Raw genomic sequence first — 26,071 nt, 5'->3', positions numbered from 1 at the left:
TGGCGCTGGCGCTGGCGCGGGGATGGAGGCGCGGCGGCCGCGGCCATGGGGTGAGTGCGGCGGCGGCTTCCCGCGCGGGCGAGGCTCGCCGCGCCCGGGACGGGCAAGGGTAGGGGGGAGGAAGCGGTTTCGCGGGTTAAAGAAAAAAAAAAGGCAGCTCCTTTCCCTCCGAAAACCAAAAAGAAAAACCAAAAAACTGGGGGTGCTAGAAAAGGCTTTCGCGCGGCGGGGAGAGGAGCCGCGGGGACGGGCAGGCGGGCGGATGCGTTGGGGCGCCGCCGCGGGCGGGACCGAGTGCAGCGCGCCGCGTCGGCCGGAGGCACAAAGCCCTGCGGAACCCCTGCGCGGGCTCCGGGGCCGGGAGGAGGAGGGGGAGCGGCGACGGGCAGGGGTCTCGGTGCGGGCAGAGCCGTGGAGGTGCCCCTCGCGGGGCGGCGAGGCGCTGCCCGCGGGTGGCACCGGCCCGGCTTTGTTAGGGACGGGCGGCGGCGCCTCCGCTGCCGCAGCGCGGGGGACGCGCGGGTGGGCGGCCGGCGGGAGCGCTCGGGGGGCAGCGCTGCGCCCTCGGCGCGCCCTGGGATCCGCTGACTTCTCACAGATTTATTTAACATCACAAAGGGGTGCTTGGGTCCGCGACTTAACCTGAATGCTGTGGGAAATCTTAATAAATTATGTATGAAGCAGTGGGTCCTTTATTCCCCTTTGTCAGATACGCAGCTTTTATGCTAGTAATTAGGTCACTGCTAGCAGAGCGCTCCTTGCTTTTGCAAAAATGCGTAGTGATTTTTGGAGGACACATATGCTGCCAGATCATTTTATCCTGTTCGGGTTTTGTGTCAAGACACGGTATTCTTCCTATCGACGCACATGGAGGACCTTGTCTGTGGGGTGTAAGGGGCATTTTTCGTTTGATAGGATTTTCTCCAGAGGACCAGTAGGGCCCGGTTTTGACTTGATTTGGAGAGTCATACCCTGAAAAAATGCCTTTTAAAGGCGTAGCAAGAAGCACATAGTTTCTTAGTTGCATAGAAGTATTTTCAGTAAATTTCAGTTCATACGTGAATAGCACGACATCGATCTATTTCCGTTTTTAAGTACTTTTTCCACCCTTTGCTGTTTGTTGTGTTGAAAATGCTTCTTAATTTTTTTCCTATTGTCTTTTTACCATTTAGTTAATTTTTTCTGTTACCTAATACAGGTAATAGATTTCAGAATATTTTGTCAAGATTATGGTTCTTTGAAAATATACATAAGCATGTATACTGAAAGCCATTTCCTGGAACCAGACTCTTCTGTATTTTTAAGGAGACTTGAAGTAACTATTAAAACACTCATCTTTTCGGTTCTGTTAAATACAGTGATGCACAAAAAAGGTTTGATAACAAAAAGCCTCGGTTTAAATACCTGCTTTATATATTGCCTCAGAAAAAATTCTATATATACACCATTATTTTTAGAATCATTAATCTCCTGTGTTTTATCCGTTAGAGAGGCTTTGGATAATATTACATTTTAAAAAATCACTCAAGAACTTACTGTTTGGAATAACTGGTTTCAAAAGGTAAATTTGTGATAGTAGTTGTTTCTGCTTTGGCGTTTTGAGTCTCGCTTACAGTTGCTTAAATGTTAAAAGAAACAGAAGATGCAGAGGTATTTTTACCCCTTTTTTTCTAAAAGGAAAGAGAGTGACAAAGGCACAATAGTGATTATGCTGGTTATGGTGATGCTTCTTCCTGTACTTTTTTAAGTCTCAAATAGTATCATTTTGTGTAACCACTGTAGTAGTTCTGTACATTACACTCTTAAAATAACTTGAATAAAAGATCACTTTTAAATATAATACTCTAATTTATTCATGGGTGCAAACTTTACTAAACATCGTCCCTGAAATATAAAATACTTGGTTGTGATAAATGTTGTGATATGTCTTGTCACAGTATACCATTGTTATATCAGCATGGAATGATACAGCATAAGTTGGAAATGCACGTGGCTACAATTGGTTCCCTTGATCTCTAAATTCTTGTGTTGGATTTCAGTGTGCATCTTGATTTTGTTGGTAAAATGTTTATGTTGAAGACATGTGGCAAGTTCTTTTATTATCAGAGTGGCAAAATCCTGTTTAAAATAGGCCATACTACTAATGCTGTACTGTGATGGTGAATTATTGTCAGCAAATATGTAGTTTCCACTCATGGTTTTCCAAAATTCACATAGGACCTGTGTGATCAGGTGCTGATACATTTCCTGCAGGACAAATGGTCTTCTGGTCTTTAAAAGTGCTGAAGGGAACCCTGAAGATTGCCCTGATAGGGTGCCCAAGATGGATAAATACTTATTGTACATTATTTTTATAATATATTACAGAATTTTTATACTATGTGCAATGTTTTTAATTGTAACTGATTTATTTCACATTAATTGTTTTGAGTTTATATTTTCAGGTAAAATAGGAAAATAAATACCTGTCTCAGACTTTTTAATAGCTTAAACTTTCTGGAATTGAATCCTTAAAGATTACGAGAAATGTAAAAGTAAACAGGAGTAAGTCATGTGCAGTGAGGGCATACACAATTAGTCAGGAATTACAAAGATGATCATCTTGAACGATGAGTGTTCAGGCTTGTGAATCATTCTTGATGTAATGTATGTTATGATTCAAATGATGTCTGGAGTGGTCTGTGTTCAATATAGTATTTAAATGCAAATCATGTTTCGAATTTTCACAGTCATATTCTGAATACAGCATGACTAACCAGCTAAGGAACTTCCCAACCCAGAATTATAAAGGAAGAAGTGGGAATTTTCTTGACAGTGTAAAGAAGCTGAATTTGACAGTTCATACCCTAAAACGTATGACTTCTTGATTTTACTCTTTTTGTATTAAGAAGTATTTTTTTCATTGTTAGCATTCTTTAGTGACATTCCAAGCAATAAGTTATTTTTGTTTTTCACACAAACACACAGTTGACCTTTATCATACTTGACATGTAATGAATGAGGCACACAAGAGTTCAGACCATGGTGTTCTCATTCCTTTTCCTCATGGTCTTTTATGGAATGCTGAGAACATGGATCACTTATCACTTTTGGTTAAAATGAACAGATGATGCTTCTGTTCGTGGTTGGTGAGTACAGGTCAAGTATCGAAATTACAGAAGTATCCCAAAATATAATGATGGATTGAAAGCTCTTACCAAGTTATGAATTAATTTCTGAAAGAATTAAACACAAAACCACAGTCTTTACTCAATCCCTGCTCAAAAGGATTTAAGTAGGTTGGGTATAGTAACATTTGTTTTAGTCTGCTGTCCACAAATTAGCCTTCATGCAGAAGTGGATAAAAAAACTAGAAAGAAAATATTCTTCATGCAACTGAAGTTTAGAGAAAGTTGTGGGGTCCTCTTTTAGAGGGACTAATGCTTTCACAAGTTGTGTTAGGATAACTGATAACAGTAATGGCTCTTCATCTGGCCTTTGCCTTTTTTTTACATGGTTGAAAACCCCAGGAATCCACAGTACACATAATCTAGAGATTATCAATTTTTTTCAATGTCATCCTTTTCAAATTTATTAGATAGAGTAGTGTTATATAACTTGCAATTAATTTTCTGTTATCAAAGCCCTTGTAGCTAAAAGAAACTGGATGAAGAACAGTTTTCTGTGATGATTGCTTTTTATACTCCTTCCTCCATCTCTGATCACCTAAGTGTGCTAAAGCAGAGTGAATGAGAATATGAACAGATCTCCTGCTCCACTCATGGGCAGTTCTCATTCTGGGCTGAGTATTTTCTTAATTGTCTCTAACCACACTCAAAGCCACTTCCAGACAGCTCATTATGTTTGTGTGCCCTCATTGCCCAGTTGAAGAGAACCCAAACAAAATGGCTTCTCTTTCAGCTGCTCCTGACTCGAAGTTTGGGGGATTGTTCTTAAATTCAGGTGGGGATAGGAGGATCAAATACACTGGCAACAAAGGCCATTTTAGTAAAGGATGGACTTATCACCAGATGGAAATAACATTGTTTTTCAGTGTGATGCTGGAGAGGGCAGAAATATTTTTTTCTGCTGTTTGGAGGGAATCAGGATAATGGGCTTCTATGATTTGAGTCCAGTGGAGTATTTTTCAGTGAGTAGGGAAGGAGAGAATTAGACAAGGCCAGTGAAGAATAAACAATTTTTGATTGGCAAACCTTGCCCAAACTGAAATGGATAAGATGATTCCTGACGCAGTGATACTCATTTTTGATAAGTTCTTGAACACAGCACTTGGAGTGCCGGTATTTTGCCAGAGCTGAAAACCTGAAGGCAAGCGTCAAAATGATGGAAAATTCAATACAGTATTCAGTCAACAGAGAAATTGAACTCATGCAAATTGGTGTGGTTTGATATATTCAAAATAAGAACAGCAAAACCCCCACACACTTCTTTCTTATGAGTATATAGATAAGGAAGCTGCATGAAAAAGGTCCACTTAAGGAACTTAGCTTGGAACAGCTGTGCTGGATTTTTTGCCCCTGTCAGCCTTGCCCCTCTTTTGGAAATAGCTCTGCAACAGCTGCTGAACATCGTGGCTAATGACCCAGCACAGTAAGCTTAAACTGACACCTATTTCAGATTACCTTGGCAGTCGAGCAGTAATCTACAGTGGTTTAGCAGTTGCCACTTGAGCAGCTGAGCTCTTCCCTGGGTGGGAACCGTGAGGGGATGGGTGGAGCTGACAGCTGGGAAGGCACCAGCACAGCTCTCCGGGCCACCCCACCACTAGCCACAACCACTGCTTGTCAGAACCCCTAGGCCTAGTGCTCAAAAATAATCTGTTTTTAAAGGTAGTGTACAGTAACCAATTGGAAAAATGTCATGACAGCATCAGCATTTCCTCCCTCAATTAAGTCTAGTGTGCCCTTGAAGAAACAATTCCCCATTAGACACATTTCTATAAATGAATGACAACAATTGACAGAATGGTAAAGAATAACAAGGATGGGATACTGGGCTCTGGACTGAAGTGTTGCATAGAATTTGTGCCTGTAGAAAGAAATCTGAGTTGATAGTCCTTCCCAGCCTTACTGAACTATATTTTAGGTATTCATGTACTTTGGACAGAATAAATATTTAAATGTAGATACAAAACAATTGCAAAATTTGGATACAAAGATCAAAAAGATAAAATTTATAAGCATGTAGATACATTGTATTTATGTGTAAAGTTAAATTTGTTACATTAATAAGAAACAACATTGTGAAAAATCTGAGTTACAGAGTGTAGGAGTAAATTGCTTGCTGGTGGTAGTACAATGGGATGGTAGTATTGATAGATTTTAAGGATAAAAGCAATAATGGGACTCTGAAATATTTTAATAAGGAGATTTAATATATGACAAATTGTTTGGGTTCTTAAGTAGAACCTCTTCAGGCATATTGGGTGTATACACTTGCTGATTTCAAAAAAGAAGGCTCTGATCAATTCAGAAATTCTAAGTTTTCAGGCAAGATTACATTTTTTGCGATCACTTGGGATTTGAGAGCAAAAAGATTGCATGTAAATTCCTGTCTGGGCAGTGGCTACTGGTGCAGTTTTCTTAATATAGGCAAATGCATATCTAAATCTTAACAGTATGTTTCTATAAATTTAGGCTTGTCATTAATGAGTGCATGAAAGAGTTCTATCCAGCTTGAAATTCATCTTTGATATGTATTTTCATGCAGAGTACTGATTCAGTAAAGCATGAAATTTGTCTTCACATTTTCCCCTTACTCTGATAGGAGATGGAGAAGAAACTTCTTAATTATGAGAAATATGGGTTGGGAAAGTAGTGCAGCTAGATTTTTTGGGTGTCTCCTTCATGAGGGTATTGAATTTCAAACTTTCTGTATTCTGAGACAGTTTTTTTTAGAGTAAGTCTAGAGAATTCAGGATCTGTTCTTGCCTTTGATGACCACTTTGTGAAGAAACAATGCAGTTAAGAGTGTAAAAGGGAGCTTGCCTTGAAGCATAATAGTGAATTTCACAAAGGTGGGTTGTGTTGCATTTGTGATGCATTTTCCCTTGGGCTGGGTGAAATGTGGAATGGATTCTGAAGGTCAGAGTTCTTCTCTTCTCCATTCTCTCTCACTGTAGTCGGGGAAAGAAGAGATGTTTTATTCTTGATCCAGCTGATTCTGACACTGGTGGTGTTGAACATGTTTGCATGTGTGGTGGCAGAGCTTCAGACTCGTGAGCCATGTCTAAAGTATTCCTTGTTTTCCCATGAGCTGGTTGATTCTGCTCCAAATGAGGTGTGGTATGGCTGGAGAACCTGTCTGGCCAAGAGGGTCCAAAGTTTAACTCTTTCCTCAAGGCAAATAAGTTAACCACTGAGAAACTTCAAAAATGGGTGAAATGGTACAGTCAGTTTCTATTTATGCTGACGATTCTGTGTTTAGAAAACCTATAATATATAATTTATAAATTATTTTTTAATTTATAATTATTTTTTACTTGGAGCATAAATCCTAGGATCATTTTGGGACCTGAATTCTGATCTGATGTGTCAAGTTTGAGGCAGTTGGTAAAAATGTGTTTTCAGGAGAGAGGCAGATTTTAATTTTGAGGGGTTTATCTCATATGTGGAACAGCTTATGTGTAATGGAGCCCTGGGATTTCGTTCTACAAATCACGTGCCTCAGAGAATGACACAGTGTTCAGCATCAGAAAGCCTAAGCTGCTTTTGGTCATACATTACCTTTGTCAGTTTCACCCATTTTAAAATTAAATAATGGTGTCTTTTGTGAAATACTTTGGCACGGCATTATTTCAGAAGAAGTAGTAGCAAATATCTTGGAGATATCAAAAATAAGCACAGCATTTGTGTATATTGAAGTTTAGGAATACAAGACTGGATTTCTCGAACCATGAAGTCTGGCTCCTTGTGTAGTATGCTTGGCAAGGATCCCACTGAATTACAAGTTCTAATTAATGTTGCCAGCCTAGGTTGATAAATGACCAATTTACACCCATTTGTTCTGTGTTGGTATTGTGTTTTAACATAAATGTTGCTCTCCCTCTTCAGTGTTTTCTGCTCCCTAATAACAAAGTATGGCTGTGTCATTCCAGCCTTTAATGTGCTGAGGCAGCCATGGTTTGTTTGGCTAATCTCGTCTAAGATACTCTGTCATCCCCGATCACTTCACATCTTTCTCTGCACACACTTAAATTCACTTTTCTTACCCACCTCTTTGTAAAATTATTTGATAACTCTGGGAATTGTGTTTGCTCTCCTTGTGCCAGTCTCATTGGCAGCACAGACTGCCCTGCAGGCTGGCTGCTGAGAGGCTTCACTGCTCCAGGTTGAGATTCTTTTGTGAATGACCCTGTGTCACTATGCTCTGCAATTCCACCCTGTTTCTGCTGCTTTATTTCTCAATTCATCAAATTCATTGTATATTACATGGAGTCTGACCTTGTGCAACCTTTTGAATTTATGGGCACAAGTTTTGGTGCTACTTCTTGTGCTAAAGTCAATAGTAAAACATTTTAAAATGCCTGTCATAGTCTAGTTTTGGGGGAAGTTTTCTGACAGCATGCTTCCAGTCCAATAATTTGGCTCTCAGCACTGCCCTGTGTCATCCTGATGTCTTTGAATTGCTCCTTACCTATGTACAATTTTTCTTTTCACCTCTGTTGCAGCTGTGGTGACCGTGGCGCTTTCTTTGGGCATTTATTTAGCAGAAAAAAAAAAATGTTTTGGGTTACCTAGGTTGTGGTAATCAGCTAACTTTTTTTTTTACCTGAAAACCCACAAAGATTGACATCTTAATATATCAGGAAGTAACTCCTAGTCTCAGGTAGGATGCCATCTCTTAGTGGTGGTGTTCTACTTTCATGTTACGGGAATAAAGGGAGCTTAGGAACTTAGATCAGAAGGGTGGAAAGTCAAACCAAATCTCTCCTTCAGGATCCTTACTCATTTAGCAAAAAGATGCCTAAGTTTGTTATGCATATAAAATACCAGAGCTATGCAGTTTATGTCTTTCTACCATAGCTTCTCCCCTCGTCCATTTTTCTCCATTTCATTTGTTGTGTGTATACATCTTGTTAATGGGGCTGATTTTTCTAAATTTCAAATCTGTATGTTAGAATTCCTAAAAATGGACAGGAAATGGAAGAACTGGATATTTATTTGTTATTACCTTTCATCTTAGTAATGAATTATAGCAATGGGAAAAAAATACACTCTATCTAGAAACAAAATGCATGTCCTGTGTGGCACAGAGCAGCTTCTGTAAATCACATGTAGATGAATAAATGTGATATATTTTACTGATATACTTCAGTACAAACATTCTGTCAATATTACAATATAGTGCTAATTTGTGACAAATAATGGGAAAAAGTTTCCATTCTTCTTCGCTTTTGTCTGCCTTTCTTTGGGCTTGTGCATGCAGTGTGTTCTGAAATGTGAACCACAACTATTAATTTTCTTAATAACAGTGGAAACTGTTACCTAATAGATAAAGGCATACATGAAATAGAAACAGTCTGTCCTTAGTGGTTTTTTGGTGTTTGTGTGTTTGTTTTGTTTTTGCTACTATTCTCCTTAACAAGACTCAACCTTTTAGGTGAAATAGCCTGATGGTAAAATCCCAGAATTCACATTGTCAAGTAGTTATTTCAGATTGCCTTTCTTTCTCAAAAATGAGGTCTTCAGTAAAGCATGACCAAGTTTTGAAAAACAAATGTTACAGATTCTTTTTGTTCATGGACGTAATGATTTCATAAGTGGTAGGTATCTTCTTGTTTCTTTGATGGTGGCAGGTGCTTGGAAAGGAAATAAACCAGTCATATCAACTGCACTACAGCTTTTGTTATTGTTCCTTGCTTCAGTGGTGTACTCTTCTTTACATTTTCTTCAGTTTAAATTTAGAAAGGTTAAACAAAATTTTTAGATTTTGTACTGTGGAACTGAAACACTTTAGAATAATTTTACCTTATTTTTCGTATACTGGATAATTCAATTAAGTTTCATTGGGAAGAGGAAACTTGATTTATAAGGGGTTACACAAGCAGGTCAAAGTTTGGTCAGAGGTTACAATGAAAATGCTATAAATAATAGCTTTTAATTGCTTTATCTTTTCCGAAGTACTGTGGTAATGATGAAAGGAAATGTGGCCCTGTAAGGTTTTTTTGTTTTTGTTTTTTTCCTCTGAGTTACAGGCCACATACTTGGGAAATGTCTGCAATGACATTGGAAGGGTAACTTCCCTTATGTGTTATGTGAAGTGCTAGGCTTCCTTTTTTTCTCTGTAATGGCTGATGAATAAGAAACTGATAGCATTAATTCTGAAGAGCTTCAAATATTCATTAGTCATGTTTTATTTAACTTACACTGTTAGATTAACAACTCTGCCATCTTTTGGTTTAGAAAGTGGGGAACAATTGTAGTTCATAATTGAAATTGAAGTATTTGTTTCTTTCTCATATATGATGGCTGAGTAGTTGTGCTGGTGTTCTGAGACTGTGTTACAGTTTTACTGAAAACAGTATGGGATGCCTTGATATCAAGAGTAGCCTTTCATCTTTAAATGGTTCAGTATGACCATTTTGTGTGGAAGAAATTTGTTTTAATCTTGTGCTTTGAAGAATATTTTTACAAAATATCTACATATTTACTACATTTGATGATGTGGAGTTTTTTCAGTTAAAATTGCCCAATATTTACTGATTTCCTTTCATATAGCATCTCCCTCAGAGTGTGTGCTATTCCTAGGAACATTGAACATCTGTGACTACCATTCATTTCCTAAAATAAGTAGGCAGTCAGCGTCTTTTAGATATGTGTAGAAATGCTTGTTATCTATCCAAAAATTACTATATATGGTCTGTTATATGCAATTGCTCCATGTTGAAACTGAAGTGCCAGTAGTAAAGATGCTTTTGTGTGATGCAGTGATTTTCTTTCATGTATTCCAGCTTCGCCTAATATCTGATGCAATTGACAATGAACTTTTTTCATTTGCTTAATCATGCACACCAAATGAAAGCCCACAGAAAAAAATAGTCTTGATTTGGCACTACTTCTAGTCATTAACAGTTGCTGCAATGGATTTAAATTAAATGTTTAGAAAGTCATGTGGTAAATGGGAGAGCGAGATGATTTTGTGGTTAGATACATTCAGGTAGTGAAGGGTTTTTTCTAAAATGCTTAATTTAATATTTTCTCTTACTTTTTTAAGGGCTGAGGGTAGCCCAGGATGGCCGCAGCTTCATATGATCAATTGTTAAAGCAAGTTGAGGCATTAAAGATGGAGAACTCCAACCTTCGGCAAGAGCTAGAGGATAACTCAAATCACCTCACAAAACTGGAAACTGAGGCATCCACTATGAAGGTATTGCAAGCTCTTTGCCTGTGTGTGGGGTTTCTGTCACTGCCCTTTGTGTCATGGACTGGGAATCGCTCAGAGAGTTTTGTGTGCTTTTTAGATTCCTATGGAAGTCCTTTTCAGGCTGTGTAAAGGAAAAGCTATCAAAGCTACATTTCTTTGTTATTATTTTTTAATTTCAAAACTGTTTTCTAAAAACAGCTCCCAGCATGCTGTGATAAACACTACCATTTTAGCACAGCTGTGCTTCCCAGCAGGAAGTCCAGAGTGCTGACCAAGGTTGACAAAGCAAGTATTGTTTGGCTCTTGAAAATGTGGGAAACACTGGAGGTTTTCAGTGTTTTCAACTAATTTTAAAAATGTGGAGATTTCCTATAATTACAATATTTAACATCTTAACTGGAGAAGTTTCTTTTAACATAAAACTACAAGATCTCCAATCTCTCCCAAAGCCTAAATTAATACTTCACCCAGATCAGTTCCTGCTGCTGTGTCTTGGCTGAATGTACACCTTCAGAACCACCCATGCAAGAGCAAACACTATGCTCAAGTGGAATTTAGATGGATTTTAATCAGTAGGAAGATACACCATCAGATGCATCTGTGTGATCCATGATACTGAACAAGGTAGAATTTTGGAAGCATTAGAGCTGCATTAATGCAGTATTATGATAAACACTACCATTTTAGCACAGCTGTGCTTCCCAGCAGGAAGTCCAGAGTGCTGACCAAGGTTGACAAAGCAAGTATTGTTTGGCTCTTGAAAATGTGGGAAACACTGGAGGTTTTCAGTGTTTTCAACTAATTTTAAAAATGTGGAGATTTCCTATAATTACAATATTTAACATCTTAACTGGAGAAGTTTCTTTTAACATAAAACTACAAGATCTCCAATCTCTCCCAAAGCCTAAATTAATACTTCACCCAGATCAGTTCCTGCTGCTGTGTCTTGGCTGAATGTACACCTTCAGAACCACCCATGCAAGAGCAAACACTATGCTCAAGTGGAATTTAGATGGATTTTAATCAGTAGGAAGATACACCATCAGATGCATCTGTGTGATCCATGATACTGAACAAGGTAGAATTTTGGAAGCATTAGATACATTAATGCAGTATTCTTCCTAAGCTGACAAATCCTGCTGCTTTTTGCTAGCAGCCAGCAACACCAGTCTGCTTTTGGTAGCTCAGTTAGAAGGGCTCAGAAATTGTTGGTATTTCTGTGTATACTCCTGTATAGGGTAGGCATATTCTAAATATTAAAGAATACTTTTTTTCTCCATCTCCTTGCTTCCCGATCTTCTTATGACAGACTTACTGTTCATTTACAACCAATGTTTAATTTTTAAAATATGTTAATTTGAGTAATATAGCAACTTAAAATATTTGAACTCGATTTTCTTCTCCTCCAGCATATAGACTGTAAGAAGAAAAATGTACTGTAAGAAGTAAAATTCCCCTTTCTGACACACTAGTTACAACACTTCAAAAAAGCATTGATATTTCAGATACATTTAATCCTTGCATTGCAGTGTAAAATGAAAATGGCTTTGCTACCTAAATTAAAAGGAAATTATACCTATTATATTATATTATATTATATTATATTATATTATATTATATTATATTATATTATATTATATTATATTATATTATATTATATTATATTATATTAACCTTTATACCAGCTACTTGAAATGGTTGTCATTGACAGCTGCAGAAAAAATGTTCATTTACTGAGTTACATGTCTGAAAACTAGTTCTGTCATTTATATTATTTTTCTTAAGATAACATTACAGTAAATTTATTAGTAACTCCCTTCCACTCCCTGTCATTGCAGTCTAAATTCAGGAAGGGAAGAACACGACAAATGATCTTTCTGCTAGTTCTACAAAAAAAAGAGTAAAAATGTCTTTTTTTCCTCTTCTTCTTCACATACAGGTGTTTTGGTTTTTGGTTGTCTGCTTGAGGTTTTTGTAGCTTTCCTGCAGATAATTAAATTTCCAGTGACCTAAAACCAGTCCAGCTGTACAAGCTGGTCTCTAGGGCATTAATTTGGGATATGGAATGGCTTTATGTTCTTACATTAAATCTTGCAGACCACCAAACAAACTGGCTCTATTACACTCCTCTGTGTTTATGAACATATGCAGAGTAGAGATCTCATTTTATTCTCTCTCAAAGTTCCTTTCTAGATCTAAGGAATGTAACACAAAAAAACCTCTAACAAAAGTAACTAACTTAGTAAGTTTCTTCTCATTTTGGGGGATGGGTGGAGAAGAGGTTGTTCAGATTAACTTTTTCTTTTTTAACCATGTTCTATTAGGAAATCAGGGGTTCATTCCTCAGGTGTATTTGATCCTGTACTTGAACTATGAAGTTTCTTTCCCCTGTTTGTTTCAGACCCTTTTCTTTATAAAGGTTCACAACATGGTTTTGATTTGACTCGAACTTGAAGGATGGTGTGGGAATGATCTTGGGGTCAGATTGGAGCAGGTGGGGGAGGTTTGATGGGATCACTGCAGGATTCTCTTAAATTGGAACATAATTTTAGTTTTGCAGGCTTTTGGAGAAAGTATGGGTTGACTTTTTTTGCACTGAAAGAAACTACATGGTTTGTACAGTTCCAGTGCCATAATTAGGGATAACTACAGGCAAAGTCATTAGCAGAGCGAGAGCAGTCATGATTGAAAGCCATTTGGCTACCATATATACAGTCAAAAAATTTCCCTAATGTCTTGGAAACAATTATCCTTTTGGAGCACAGGAGTGTCACAGAGCCCTTGTAACCCATCCTACCAAGTGAAAGCCCAGATATTAGCCAGGGAGCAGCAGTGGGGATGACAAGCTGTGGCTCCATGGCAAACATCCCTGTTCTTGCAATCTGAATTTATTTTTTTTCCTCTGAGTTACAGGCCACATACTTGGGAAATGTCTGCAATTTTTGTCTGGCCCAATGCAGGGACATCTCATAGTGCTTTGGACTGCTGCTTTTTTTGTCTCCTCATTTCCTTACATTCTTTAATCAATTGCGAATGGCAGTAGTTAGGAAGGGCATTTTAAAGACAATACTTAAAGAATTTGATTTTGGAAGTAAGTGTTAAAACATTGTGTAAGTGTGTCCCATCTTTATAATCCCTTCATTTCAAAATTGTAAGGTAATCATATGGGAATTAAAAGCTTAACATGAGCTCATCTTGCACATGTATTTATTTTAAACTACTACTGACCTATATAAGAACTATCTCTGAATACTTCCTTTTTAAAGCTAAAGCTCTTATTTAAAAGTGAAAACTCAATTTGCTGACCAGAAAACAACATGATGGGTAAACAAAGAGAAATATAAGGGGGGGGGCGGGGGGGGCAAAATGATCAGTAAAACAATCGCCACTTCATTTTTTAATTTGTGTTGCCCTAGGGATTAACTGTTCAAACAAAAGAAATCCCTCAGAGTATTATGACTAACTTGGGAAATTCAGTTGTTTTTATTGGCTTACTGTCAGATGAAATACAGCAGTTTGGTATGATAAAGTGTTCTCTCTAAATCAACAAATACCCTGTTTGATGGTCAGTGAAATAACAATGTTGGCCTATAAATAAAGTGGTGTCAGTATCTACATGTAACAGTAACTGCATAAAACATAGACTATGGACAAATTTAGAAAAATATAAGCAGTTTTGTCTGAATTCAAAACTTGTAAAATTCATGGAGAGACAAGAGGTAATCCAATGTCAGCAGTGCTACTTTGTGTATATGCCTACATTTCTCCCACATTCGCAAAAGACTTTTTGTGAGACTTTCCTGCCTGGTTCTTTTAGAAGACTAGTATTTTTCTCTTTAAGGATAGAATTTGTTTGTTTGTTTATTTATTTATTTATTTGTAATGTTGTAGCTAATTAATATCAGCATTTTTCCCCATATAAAAACTGGAGAGCAGCTGGTATGTTCACCTTAACCTCCAGAACTTGCATAAGAGTGACGTCATGCTTGATTTCCACACTCAATGTTTGAATGCTCTGATTTTATAGTAAACCAGTAATTCATGATATCATGTGTAAGAAAGCCATTTTTAGTAGATGTGATGCTCTGTGAGCAAAACATTGTCTCTTTTGTTTTTATATAGTGCACTTAAAATTTTATTTTACATATGGCTTCTCAGTTTATTCAGTGTCTTCTGTATTGTGTCCACATGTATCAAAAATAAAATAATAAGACTGTTGCTAGAAGTGATCAAATTTGTTGATTTTTTTTTTTGAGAAGTGCTCTAACCAGATAAATATACACCATAAAGAAACAGAGTAGTGGTTAAAATCTTTTCAGAAAATCATGAGCTGTTCGTTCATGTGTTGTGGAGGGTGATGTTTAGGCAGATAATTTGCTTAATATAAGCATTTTAGTTGTAATAATTTTCTGTGTTTTTTTTAAATTTTATTTAATTGTGTGTTTGAAGGAATTAATGTTTAAAGGACAAAGTCCTGGAGAGTTCATTACTATCATGTCCATTGCAGATCCAGAGAGTGATTTATTTTTTAAATTGATGGTGTTTGTGAGTTTCTTCTGCTAATAAGCTAACTGGGCAATAAAACTTGCAATGCTGTTATGTTGGATTCAGATATATTTTCACTAAATAAAAAAAGCAAGAATGAAGATATTTTATTTTGAGGGTTTTTATTTTGGATGTATTTGTAAAATATTAAGCTACAGTAATTTAATGTGGTAGTGAAAAGAATATTAAGTCTCTAGATTACAATATCCCATATTTATTTCAGTGTTTTGCAAACTTTAGGATGTTGATGAATTAATACTCAAATTTGCAGATTTAAAGGTAAAAACAATGCTAAAGAAGATGCCATGGGGCCTGGTTTTCATCTTCTGACATGATGGCTTTGAAATAATTGTGAGAAAGCTTATATTATATAAGAATGACAGTGTACTTTTATGTCTAAATATGATTTAGTTGCATTTTATCTGAAAATTCAGCTTCCCATTACATATTTTTATGCCTATTGGAAATAACGAATTTACAAAATATTATCTTTATCCTGATCATTGTTATCAGGAAGAGCAGATTGACCAGCAAGTTTGCAATTTAGCAGCTACAGTAGCTTGTTTGTCTCATTTTAAGAAGAGTGACTCTGGAAAATGTGGTGACTGCAGATTGGACCTTATTAGCCAATGTTTGTTTATAAAAAAGAGAAGGTGAATGTTCTAGAATCTAGCTTAATTGTCTTGTACTGGTTTTGACATGGAAGCTGCTCTTTGTGATCTCTTAAGTCATAAGAGTTAAAAGAAAAAGTTTCAAAGTGCTGATCCTTTACTGATCAGGCATACTCGTGGCTTAATCACACCCATTTTTAGGAGTAAGATTTCAGATGCTATTTGTATGCATTATGCCCCTTGACGAAATTGAAGATTTCCTTGTAAATATCTACTGGGCCATTCTCTCTTGAGGAATGAGTAACTGCTGTTATGAGATGTTTCCCTGATCAGGTAAGCAGGTGATCCCATTTTCTTTTAAATTGACAAACCACACTTGGTGGCCTTACTGTCTGCATAGCCATCACTTCTTGATATTTAATCTTGAAAACCTGTTTTGTTCTGATCAGCTGTCTCTGATCATCAGTGTTTATTGATCCTTATCATAAAGCATAGAAGGTGCTGCAGGTGATATTCTAATTGTCACAGCAATTTTTGGTTCACTGTAGTGTGGTAAGCTGTGTGCTTGCAAATTAGAATTTGAAGCCCAGCATATTCACAGAGACCTCTAATACACACTGCTTAACATATTGTTGTGTGCTATATGCACATGCAGTTTCCATCTGTCTGTGTGTGTACTTCCTCAAGTAGATGAATACATTTGAGAGATGTTCAGGTTTGCAATAGCATCTTCAGAAATCTAGCAACAGTTTTTCTTCAAAGATACTAGAAATTACACATTTTGCTGGAAATACTTACTGTGTCCAATAACATCACTTTTCCATCCCTGTGCAAAGGGAGAGTGTTTTTAGCTGCATCCTCCCTTTTCCTTTTTTCGTTTTATCTTCATTTGGTTGGCATTGCATACACTGAAATGTTTTGCCAAGGCATATACAGAAAAATACAACTGAAAAATTACATTAAGCTATGAAAACAAACCATTCAGATGAGAATGTTAAACTATGTTAAAATGGATAAATTTGGTCTGGAATTGTTGTTAGTGAGTAGGCTACATGTAGTAACTAAACTGCTGTATAACCTGAGATGTTTTATTTGGATCCTGAATGTAGTACAATATACATTTTTTGTGTATTCTGTCGCACATAAGAACATTAGTATTGTTTCCAGAACTGGATTCCAGAATCTGATTTCCGATCTAGTTATTTGGTATGTTGTTATTTCTGCTAAGAGATCAAGTCAGATATAACATAGTGGATTATAATTGCTTCTTGGACCAAAACCAGTGTTGTGATATCGCCACAGCAACTGGTTACCGAGAACTTGAGGGTATTCCCAACTATGCTGAGAACATCTCAGTAGCCCTGTCTGGAATTTTAAGGTTCCTGAAAATGAAGTGCAGAATAAATAGTCTTTTTCTTTTTGCTTTAGAAATACAGTAGTATCTTAGTGAGATTTCTGCCATTACCTGTATTTCTTTTCAACATAGTCTTAAGTCATGTGGAAAAAAGAGTGAGATAGAAGAGTTTGACTGATGGTTTTCATCGTGGTAAAAATGAACACAGGAGTGTGAACAGTTGCAACTGTTCAACTTACTCAGCTTCTGGTGTTGAGTAAGTGGATTGAATACATGGCAAATAAAATTCCATGGCAGAAGCATAGAAGAATCATGAAAAGAGCTTCTAGAAAAGAGCCTTAACTTTATGTACACCATGAGGACTGAATTAATATGGCAACAGCATACTGTTGAGATATTGGAGGTACTTTAAATACCTGAAAAATAAAAGGGCTTTTTCATGTAGTGTCCAGTCAGTGCTTAGTTTGGATCCACAAAGTTGATCTGATAATTGGGAATTACTGGGCATAAGTAGGGAAACAGAACAATTATTATTGTGCCAGGATGAATACATGCTGATCCAGAAGATGAGTATTATGTTCTGTTCTGATGAACCTCCTCATAGATGACCTAATAGAATTCATCATATTACGTGCCAGAAAAATCAAGTGATCTGAAAATCTTCCTGAAGTGACATGATTTAATAAAATGGGACTTTTCAGGTGAAGACACAGAAAAAGGAGAGGGATGGGATGGATGTTGAGCTCTAATAAAAGATTTTGTCATAGGGAGAGTTATTAGGGAATTAGTAGTTTTCCTAAATACTAGATGTAAGGGTATCAAGTAACAATGTGAGCTAGACAGTGGAAAACAAACAAAACAAAGATTGTTTTTCATCATGTGTTTGCCATGGGTGGTAGAACCTCTGGAGATGAGGTTTTAGGAAGTCTCCAAGTGAAGGCCAGAGGGAATCTGAGGAGAGGACATTCAAGAGAAATGAACAGTAGGTTGTGTTCATGTATCCTCACAAGGTTCCTGCTGTTGGAGAAGGGGGTTGGTTTGGAATGATGTTTGGTCTCTCTCAGTGTTAAGGATGGTGTTTGCTCTTGATTCTTGTCTAGAGCACAAATCATATGAGGAGCAGCTGAGGAATCTGGGGAGGCTCAGCCTGAGAAAATGAGGCTCATGGGGGACCTTCTTTTCTATACAACTTCCTGACAGGAGGTTGTTGGTGAGCTGGGGGTAGGTCCCTTCTCCCAAGTAATAAGCAGCAGGCTAGGAGGAAATGGGCTCAAGTTGTACTGGGAATGTTATGGAAAATTTCTTCACTGAAGGAGTTTGCAAACCCAGGAACACTCTGCCAAGGGCTGTGGGTGGAGTTGCCATCTCTGGATGTATTTAAAGGATGTGTAGATGTGGCACTCAGGGACATGGTTTCATGTAGGACTAACTCAATGGTGGCTTTAATGGCTGATCTTGAAGATTTTTCCCATCCTGAGTGATTCAGTGATTCTGTTATCATCCTGTAATATCAGTACTATGCTGCTGTGAGTTTGCAGTCATGTTACCACTTCTACTACATCCTTCAGTTGTGTTATTTGTTTCCCATCATCCTAGGTCTCTCTGTGCATGCCTGGCTTACTGCTCCTTGGAGAAGAATCCTGGTTTACCTGGATACAGACTGTAGTGAAAGAAACTTCTGTTTTTTCTTCCCACTTGAAGCAGTTGAACATAATTTTTCCTTCCTTAATTAGCCTGTGTGTCACCACGTGATGAGAGCCTTCTAGCACACTCTTCATTTGCTTATTGCTATGCAAGCAGTGTACCGCAGAAAGTGGTGCCTGTGTTGAGTCTGCCCTTGTCCTGGCATTGTTTCCTTACAACTTCTAGCCAACTCTAATGAGTCAACTTCATTTTGTCTGATTTTTCAGCATTCTGGCTGACGTGGCCAAAGTTAAGGGGTTTGAGGTTTTTTAGCACTTTTGTACTCATGGCTCTTAGGAGTTGTTTATATGGTAGCGCAGGCTCTGCTGTCTTAGCAGAGCTTGTTTTTCTTCTCTAAACAGTTCTTTTAAAGCATGTTTTGATCTCTCCTCTGTCTGGCACACAGGAGGTGCTTTGCCTTAATTTCTCTGATACTTCACTGGATTTTGTTGTTCCATTTTGAAGAGCATTAAGCAGAAACATAAATTCCAGCCAGCAATAAAGGGAAATGCAGAAGGATTTGAAAATGCTTTGAAGAGCAGCTAAAGATGGAGTAACAAGTGAGGAGTTTGTGTAATAAGTTTCCTGCTTTTGAGAAGGAAGCTATATGAGGTAATCAATAAATTAAAAGCATAAATGAATACAATTCATGTGTAATTCATCTTTGTATCAGTTGCAGTGAATTTGACCACCAGATCTGTTCTTTGCTTGTAGCAATAACAAACTTTCTGTTTGAGGTAAACTACAAAAAAAACCCTTAGTAATTTGCACAACTGAGTTTATTTTTACTCCTTCTCATTTTTTGACATAAAACCCCAGAACAAACAAAAACCGTAAAAACAAATAAAGGCATTTTATTTGGGTTTGCAGATTGAAATATTAAGGAAATTACAGTTTTTAGGCAGATGATGCCATCCTAATTTTGCGACTTGGTCCATATATCCTATAATACAATTTTACCTATTCTACAAAAACACTTTCCAAAGTCAGTGTGCTCTATGCTCACAGGATGGATGAAAATATATATTTGTATAACATAGTGTTATTTTCTAATTTACTTCTGCAAAGGAAATTTTTAAATCCATATTTTCAGGCATATAGTGTTGTGTAATGAGTGAAGTATTTCTCTTGAAAGTTACTCCTTTATAGAAATTTAGTCTACAGGAAGAATTGAACATTTTTTACTGGAAACTGATTTTTCATTTTTCACATTATTAAAAGTAAACTAAAACTCCCATCTTCTACTGTCAGCAGGATTTCTTAGCTAAACTGTCTCTTAAAATGACTGTGGTCTCATTATGAGTGGGTCACATACTTTCTGGAAATTGGACTCCCCATCAGAAACACTGTCTTTGGACAGCCAAGCTAGTAGGGGAGAAATAAGTGAGAATTAGGAGTTACACACCTCAGACAGCACTGAACAGACAGTGCTCAAAATCCAAATGCACTCAGGACAAGCTAACAAAACACTTTGCTTTCAGGGTAACTGAATTTTGTTTTGTCTTTTGAAATAATACAGCTTTTAAAAAATGAGTACATTAGCTGTGAATCACCTAGATGTAGAAATTTAACATTTTATCTGCTTATTAAGGGAGAACATTGGTAACATAAGAGTATCTCACACTCTAAAAATGAAACCCTTTAGGTCCCTTCTAAAGGGTTGGCTACGCAGGCACTTGCACAGCACATGCACATATGTCCCTGCTGTCAGTGTGAGCTTCTTTTGGCTTTGAATTCATCCTATTCTGCACAATAAGTGTGATAAAAATAGACAGAATATGGTGTTACCTAGTTTTGTTCTTTGAGTAGCCATGCTAGCTTTCAGATTTTTTCATATTTGCTGTTTTTAACTTCCTGAATGAATAGCCTTACTGTAGATTTAAATAGTTGGTCTTGTCTGGTTGGGAGTGAAATTATGTTTGTTTCTATTTTTTTTTTTTTAGCAGATACATTGTTTGGTGAACAAATACGGAGAAAAGGGATTGATTGATTCAGCAGTAGCTTTCCTTGCCTTTGTTAATATTTGTGAAATAGGTGGCATATTCTCAGCTTCTGTAACTTGTGCTGTGTGAATTTACCCAGTATTTTCCTTTTCATATCTGCCTGGTTTTCATATAATTTCAACACATCCTTACCCAGCATGTAAGCATTTGAGCTTTTGAAGTCTTGCAGTGGAAAGCAGTAATCACAGGAAACATTGTATATTCTTACGATTTTTTTTTTCCCCTACTGAGAACCTGCATCTTCATTCTCAAATTATTGCACTTGCTCTTAGTTGGATTTTGCATCTACAGAATGGTTTTTGTGGCTTTTTGTATCCCACACACTCATTCCTTTCAGGAGGGAAGAGGTGATGTTGTTCTGAAGGTGCATGAAGGAGACTGTCACATCAGGATAGTGACACAGGGAATTAAAACACTGATAAGAATGATAGATACTGCAGGAGATAGCACAATGGTTAGATCCTCCAAAATAGAAGTAATTTTGAAAATAATTATGTGTATTGATCATTCAATAAGTTCTAACATGTTAATGGAAGAAACTGTCATAAGCAGAATTTATTCTTACAAGTTGTATCAAGTGATGAATTCTGGGAATTCAGTGATTGTGCATCTAATGCAGTCTGGTATTTTTTTAGGCTCACATGAACTAAAAATGTGGTTATAAAAGTCATTCAGCATTCTAAAAAACACAGATATTTAAAATGTGAATTTATTTAATCTGCAAAAAAGCAGTAATAGCATTATATTGTTGGGGGTCTGTCTTTTTATGATTTTACAGTAAGAAATATTTTTACAGCTTTACAATTCTTAAGTTTCTACCAGGATCCAAATTGGCTGAGAAATTAAAGAAAATATTTGTTTACTTTTCTTTTTAGAATTTAAGTAGAATTAAGCTGATGATATATATAGTTAATGCCATTACTTTAGACAACCCTCTGAGTATAAAATCAGACGACTTTACTTGACCTGACAGTGTACTTTCACTAAAAACTTGGTGCCGTCTTCTGTAAGTGGTTACAGCAAGTGACAGCTCCTGAGCATGGTGGCACTGGGTGAATACTTTCCATTTAGAAAATGACATTGTTGGAAATTAAAACGAACAACATCATTTCACATAAGAAACGCATTCTTCTTTCTGCAAGGTTGAAAGTTGAGTTGCTCCAGTGTTCCACCTCAGTGAGCAGTGCTGTCATTGGTGGTGTTATCATTTGGACCTGGTTACAGGGTTGAGCAGCCTGAGCAGTTTGGTGCACTTGAAGGGCTAGAAGGGCTCCCAGCAAGCCTGATTAAGCAGCAGCATAATTCACCAAAATGTGTAGGAGCAAAGAGCTCCTTCCAAGCGCTCCCTCAGCCCCTGTAAATGTTCTCCCATATGTGACAGAAATGATGCACTGTCAAGTTCATGTATTTATGACATGTCATGTAAGACCTTAAGCTTAAATTTCCACTGGTCTAAAAAAAAAAGTATTCTGATGTCTACCCTCACCCCACCATGGTTCTGACATTTAATGGTTTTGAGGAATTTGAGTGATATTCTTTTAGTATATGTTACCTTTTTTTCTGCTCTTCTAAATAGTAACTGAAACAACACTCAGCTCCACTGGAGGTCAAAATTAATTTCAATTTAGAAATTTTATGTTACATTTTCAACATACCAGGTTAAAAAGATGCATACCAGTGCTGTCAGAAATACTGTAATTTAAAAATAATGCTTGATTTGGTTAACCATGATTTTTTATTCATTCATTATGCATATTCCCATCCTGTATGCCGCTAATAGATATTTGATTGCTCTCTGAAATTGTGAACACTTTCTGTATTTGTGTAATTAAACCTGGTTTTATATTCAAATGTTGTAAATACAGTGGTAACCAATATAACTGGCCTGTGAGTATATCTGGTGTGCTGCATCCGAGAGTTTCATAGATTTAATTTTCATGGTGATTTTCTTAGATTTTGTCGTTCACTAAATCCACATAGTTATGACAAAAGTGAATACAAGTAATAGATGTTAATGTTTAAGGGCTGGGCGGGGAGAGAATAGTCTTTACAGAAGACCAAACATATCTGAAATGTAATCAAAATTTATTTTTATATATACCATATTTTAAATATTCCTAGGTATTAATATTTATACTTACAGCTCCCAAGAATTCAATACACTTTAAGTCTTAACTCCTTGGAATTTTAAATCAGCCATTGTAAGCATTATTCCTCTGTGATTCCTTTCCTTATTAGCAGCTTGAGTAAATTCACAGCCCTTAAATCATGTTATTTACAAGAACCCTTACCACTTAGCTGCATCCACCTTACTACTTAGGTGCATCTACTGTTAGTTAAGTTGCTTTTATTTACCACAGTTATGCTGACTGATCTGATCTCTTTTATTTAGTTATTCATAAAGTGGGTTTTACGTCAGGATTATATTCATAGACAAAACCCATTATTATATTCCAAACAAAAAAACCCAACCAACCAGACAAAAAATAGACAATGTTTCAGTACTTTACAGTCCAGAGACTGTGAAGACAGAAACCCTTTTAAATGATGATGAGTCATAGGGCCTGCTCCATTTCCAAAAACATTCTTTTGTACTTCTGAACAGCACAAGATAAACTAGGTTATACTTAAGTGACCATTAAAATAATTTGACTTGCATTCTTTAAAACAAAAAAGGCTGTAAAAAAGGCTGCGAAAAACTGGCATCCTTTTCTTACAGATTTGCATTTCTGTATTTTTTCAGTAAGTCACTGCTAAGCCAGTAAAGATTTTGCTTAGAAGAATGCTGTAAACCACTACTAAAATACTTACTGAAATCTGCATAACTAAACAGATACGAATTGAATCTTGGAGACTATTTTATGCTTTAGCAAACGTGATGTCAAATGTAGTATAAAATTATAATGGAAAAATACTGTTTCAAAGCACTGTATGCATGTAAACAGCATTAGTGTTGAATCTTAGATTATAAATAGTGAATAAATTAAAGTTTTCATTAGCACAGTAACAGGTAACTTGCCATGTTTCCTCCAGAAGGATTATTGCAGACAACTTCTGTGTTCCTTGTTCAAGTAAAATTGCAAATTCCCTGACTTGTCATTTTAACACGCAGCCTCATTTTCCACCAGTACCTGTCCCAGGGGCTGCATCTCCTTCTCTCCTTTTCTAACTTTTGTCTCCTTTAACTGCCTATTGAATGGCCAGTTTAGCTTTTGAAGTGTACTGTGATGGAATTTGAAGTTGATATCACAGCCTCATAATGGCATAGTCGCATTTTTGCCTTAGCAATAGCACTATAGAAAAGAAATGTAGAAAAATGCAGAAAAGCTAACTTGAGAAAAATGCATGTACTGTTGGAGGAAAAAGGGGATGATACAAAAACTATAAATTAAAACTTAAGTAATGAATTGAAACAGAAAATTTGAGCAAGGTGACCCAGTGTGCTAGTGTTCAACTGTTGCCAGTATTTAGAAGAGAGCAGTCCCTTGTTGCCTGGACACCTCAGTCATGTAATTTGGTAGGGCAGGAAAAGCTCATGGTAGTTCCATTTAGCTTCTCATATTGTATCTTAGAGCAGGAAGACTCATTACATAGGGAAGTATGCTGAACGTGCTGAAACAGCAGATGTGCTACACATGTGAGAGAGAGGCTTCTAAAAAGGGAATGGAAGGAGATGTGGGATTTTAGGCTTCTCCCTTGTAAAACAGTGCTGTTTTCAGAGAAAAATGATTCATTCATTATTTCTAAATTTATCTGAGTTGACAGGTTTCCAACAAGAGTGCAAAATACTCTCAAGACCATTTCACATACCCATACTGCCCTTTTAGACTTTAAGCAAAGACTGCTGTCTGCAGATCCGCTCTTACATCACACAGTGCAGGACTCCTTCTTTGAAAAACACCACATCAGTTGTTTGTCCGCCTTTGCTGACAGGGCAGACGTTATGTATAGAGATGGCTGGGCCATATAGCTGAAGAGGTTGCCCTTAAACATACTTAAAAGCACAGGGAAGATATCTCTCCAAGAGTACGGATTTTATAATCCCAGGCTTGATCCTAAAGGCAGTGCAGTAGGAGCAATTTTGTAGGTGAATTGTGTTGAGGACCCAGCACACATTCAATCTATATTGCAGGGTATTTTGTCTGGACTAGCTACAGCCTGGTGCCATGGAGTGAATGCCCACTAGCAGTCCTGGATGTAACTGCTGGCTTATTCCAAAAGGAATTTGGTTCATGCTCCAAGATATCTGTGATGGGAATGCAGGTACAGATGGTGTGGGAGGATGGAAGTCTGGCATCAAACTGGTCCAAACTAAGACATGAACATGGACAAGCACCTTGACTGCATCAGTAAACTGGAAACTTGGGTGTCTGTACTCCAGAATTATTCTTCCCAGAGCAGCATGGCAAAGGCTGCAGCACCTGGGCTGCTACCATTTGGTCTGAGTCTAGGGCTTGAGATTATTTCCCCAGAACTCTGCACAGTTCTATACTGTCCTGGGTTGACTATATGATGCTTTTATCCCCAGTTGTCTGTTCTGTTTATACTGAATAATTAGTTTACACCTTGTCTTGGTTTGAAAAGACAGGAGCCTGTGAAGGAAGGCAAAAGCCTCCTGTGAAATGGAGAAGGTAAACCCCCTCCCTCCAAATTATCACAACTTCAGAATTAAAAAGGGCTCTCAGGCAAAGATATGGGAACGGGAATAACAGTTCTTTACTAGGAAGAAAAAAATGAAATAACAATGTAATTTAGCACAAGTGAAAAAACCACTGGCAGAGTGAGAAAAACCCTGACACCCTGAGAAGTCAGGGTGCTGATAGCAGTCCAGCCAAATGGTGGCTGCTCCTCCTGGAGCGGCGATCTGCAGAAGGGTGTAGATCCCTTCCGAAAATGCGGCGAAGGAGCAGCTGGGCCTCGGTTCCTGATTCCTCTCGGAAATCCAGCGAAGAAGGCTGTCTGTGGTCTCAGAAATGCTTGTTTTATGGTGGCAGGGATGCTTGGCTCCTCCCTCTGGGTGGAGCATCTCCCAATGGGATGATGTAACTAATCTTACCAGCCACAGTGAGTAATTCAATAGCCCATTAGCAGGAGATTATCTTCCTGGCAGTGTCATTGTTCTTGAAAGAGATAAGAAAAACTGCCTAACCCCCAACAGATGGCAAAAAAGAATACATGCTTATTTTACAAGCCAGGACACACCTTTAAGACTTGTTCCTGAGATAAAAGGGGGGAGAGAAGAAGCATGCAGCATTTTCAGACACTGCACTCATTCCTCCACATTCTTCCTCCTGGGCTGTTGCTGTTGTCTGTGGATGGACAGACAGCAGGACAGAGCTCTCCTTTGCTTTTAGTTAGTTTTAGCTAGCTGAGGCAAAGAAGTTCCCTGGACTGTGGTTTTTCCTTTTCTTGGACCTGTTCAAGCCTGCTCTGGACTGGACACCCAGAAAAGCACCGGCAGCCCCACCTGTGGCCCCCTGGCCGGGCCTGGGCCATGGCGCTTCCAGCAC

At 37.6% G+C, this 26,071-nt stretch overlaps 1 protein-coding gene across 5 annotated transcripts in view; it reads left to right on the top strand.

Moving 5' to 3' along the window:
* Positions 1-26,071, top strand: part of APC (APC regulator of WNT signaling pathway) — a 90,819-nt gene that overhangs the window by 21,878 nt on the left and 42,870 nt on the right. For 3 of the 5 annotated variants that reach the window (XM_039706384.1, XM_039706382.1, XM_039706386.1), the window contains exon 2: positions 10,216-10,368. The exons of 1 other annotated variant lie outside the window; for it this stretch is intronic. In XM_039706384.1, coding sequence (XP_039562318.1) covers positions 10,234-10,368 — 135 coding nt within the window. In that variant the 5' untranslated portion in view covers positions 10,216-10,233. Of the gene's footprint in view, position 1; positions 51-10,215; positions 10,369-26,071 lie in introns of those variants that run through there. One more of the 5 variants, XM_039706383.1, reaches the window with a different exon arrangement.

This window comes from Passer montanus, unplaced genomic scaffold, assembly GCF_014805655.1.
Source record: "Passer montanus isolate IOZ18808 unplaced genomic scaffold, ASM1480565v1 scaffold190, whole genome shotgun sequence".
Lineage (NCBI taxonomy): Eukaryota > Metazoa > Chordata > Aves > Passeriformes > Passeridae > Passer > Passer montanus.
This window is presented reverse-complemented; position numbering and strand designations above follow the sequence as displayed.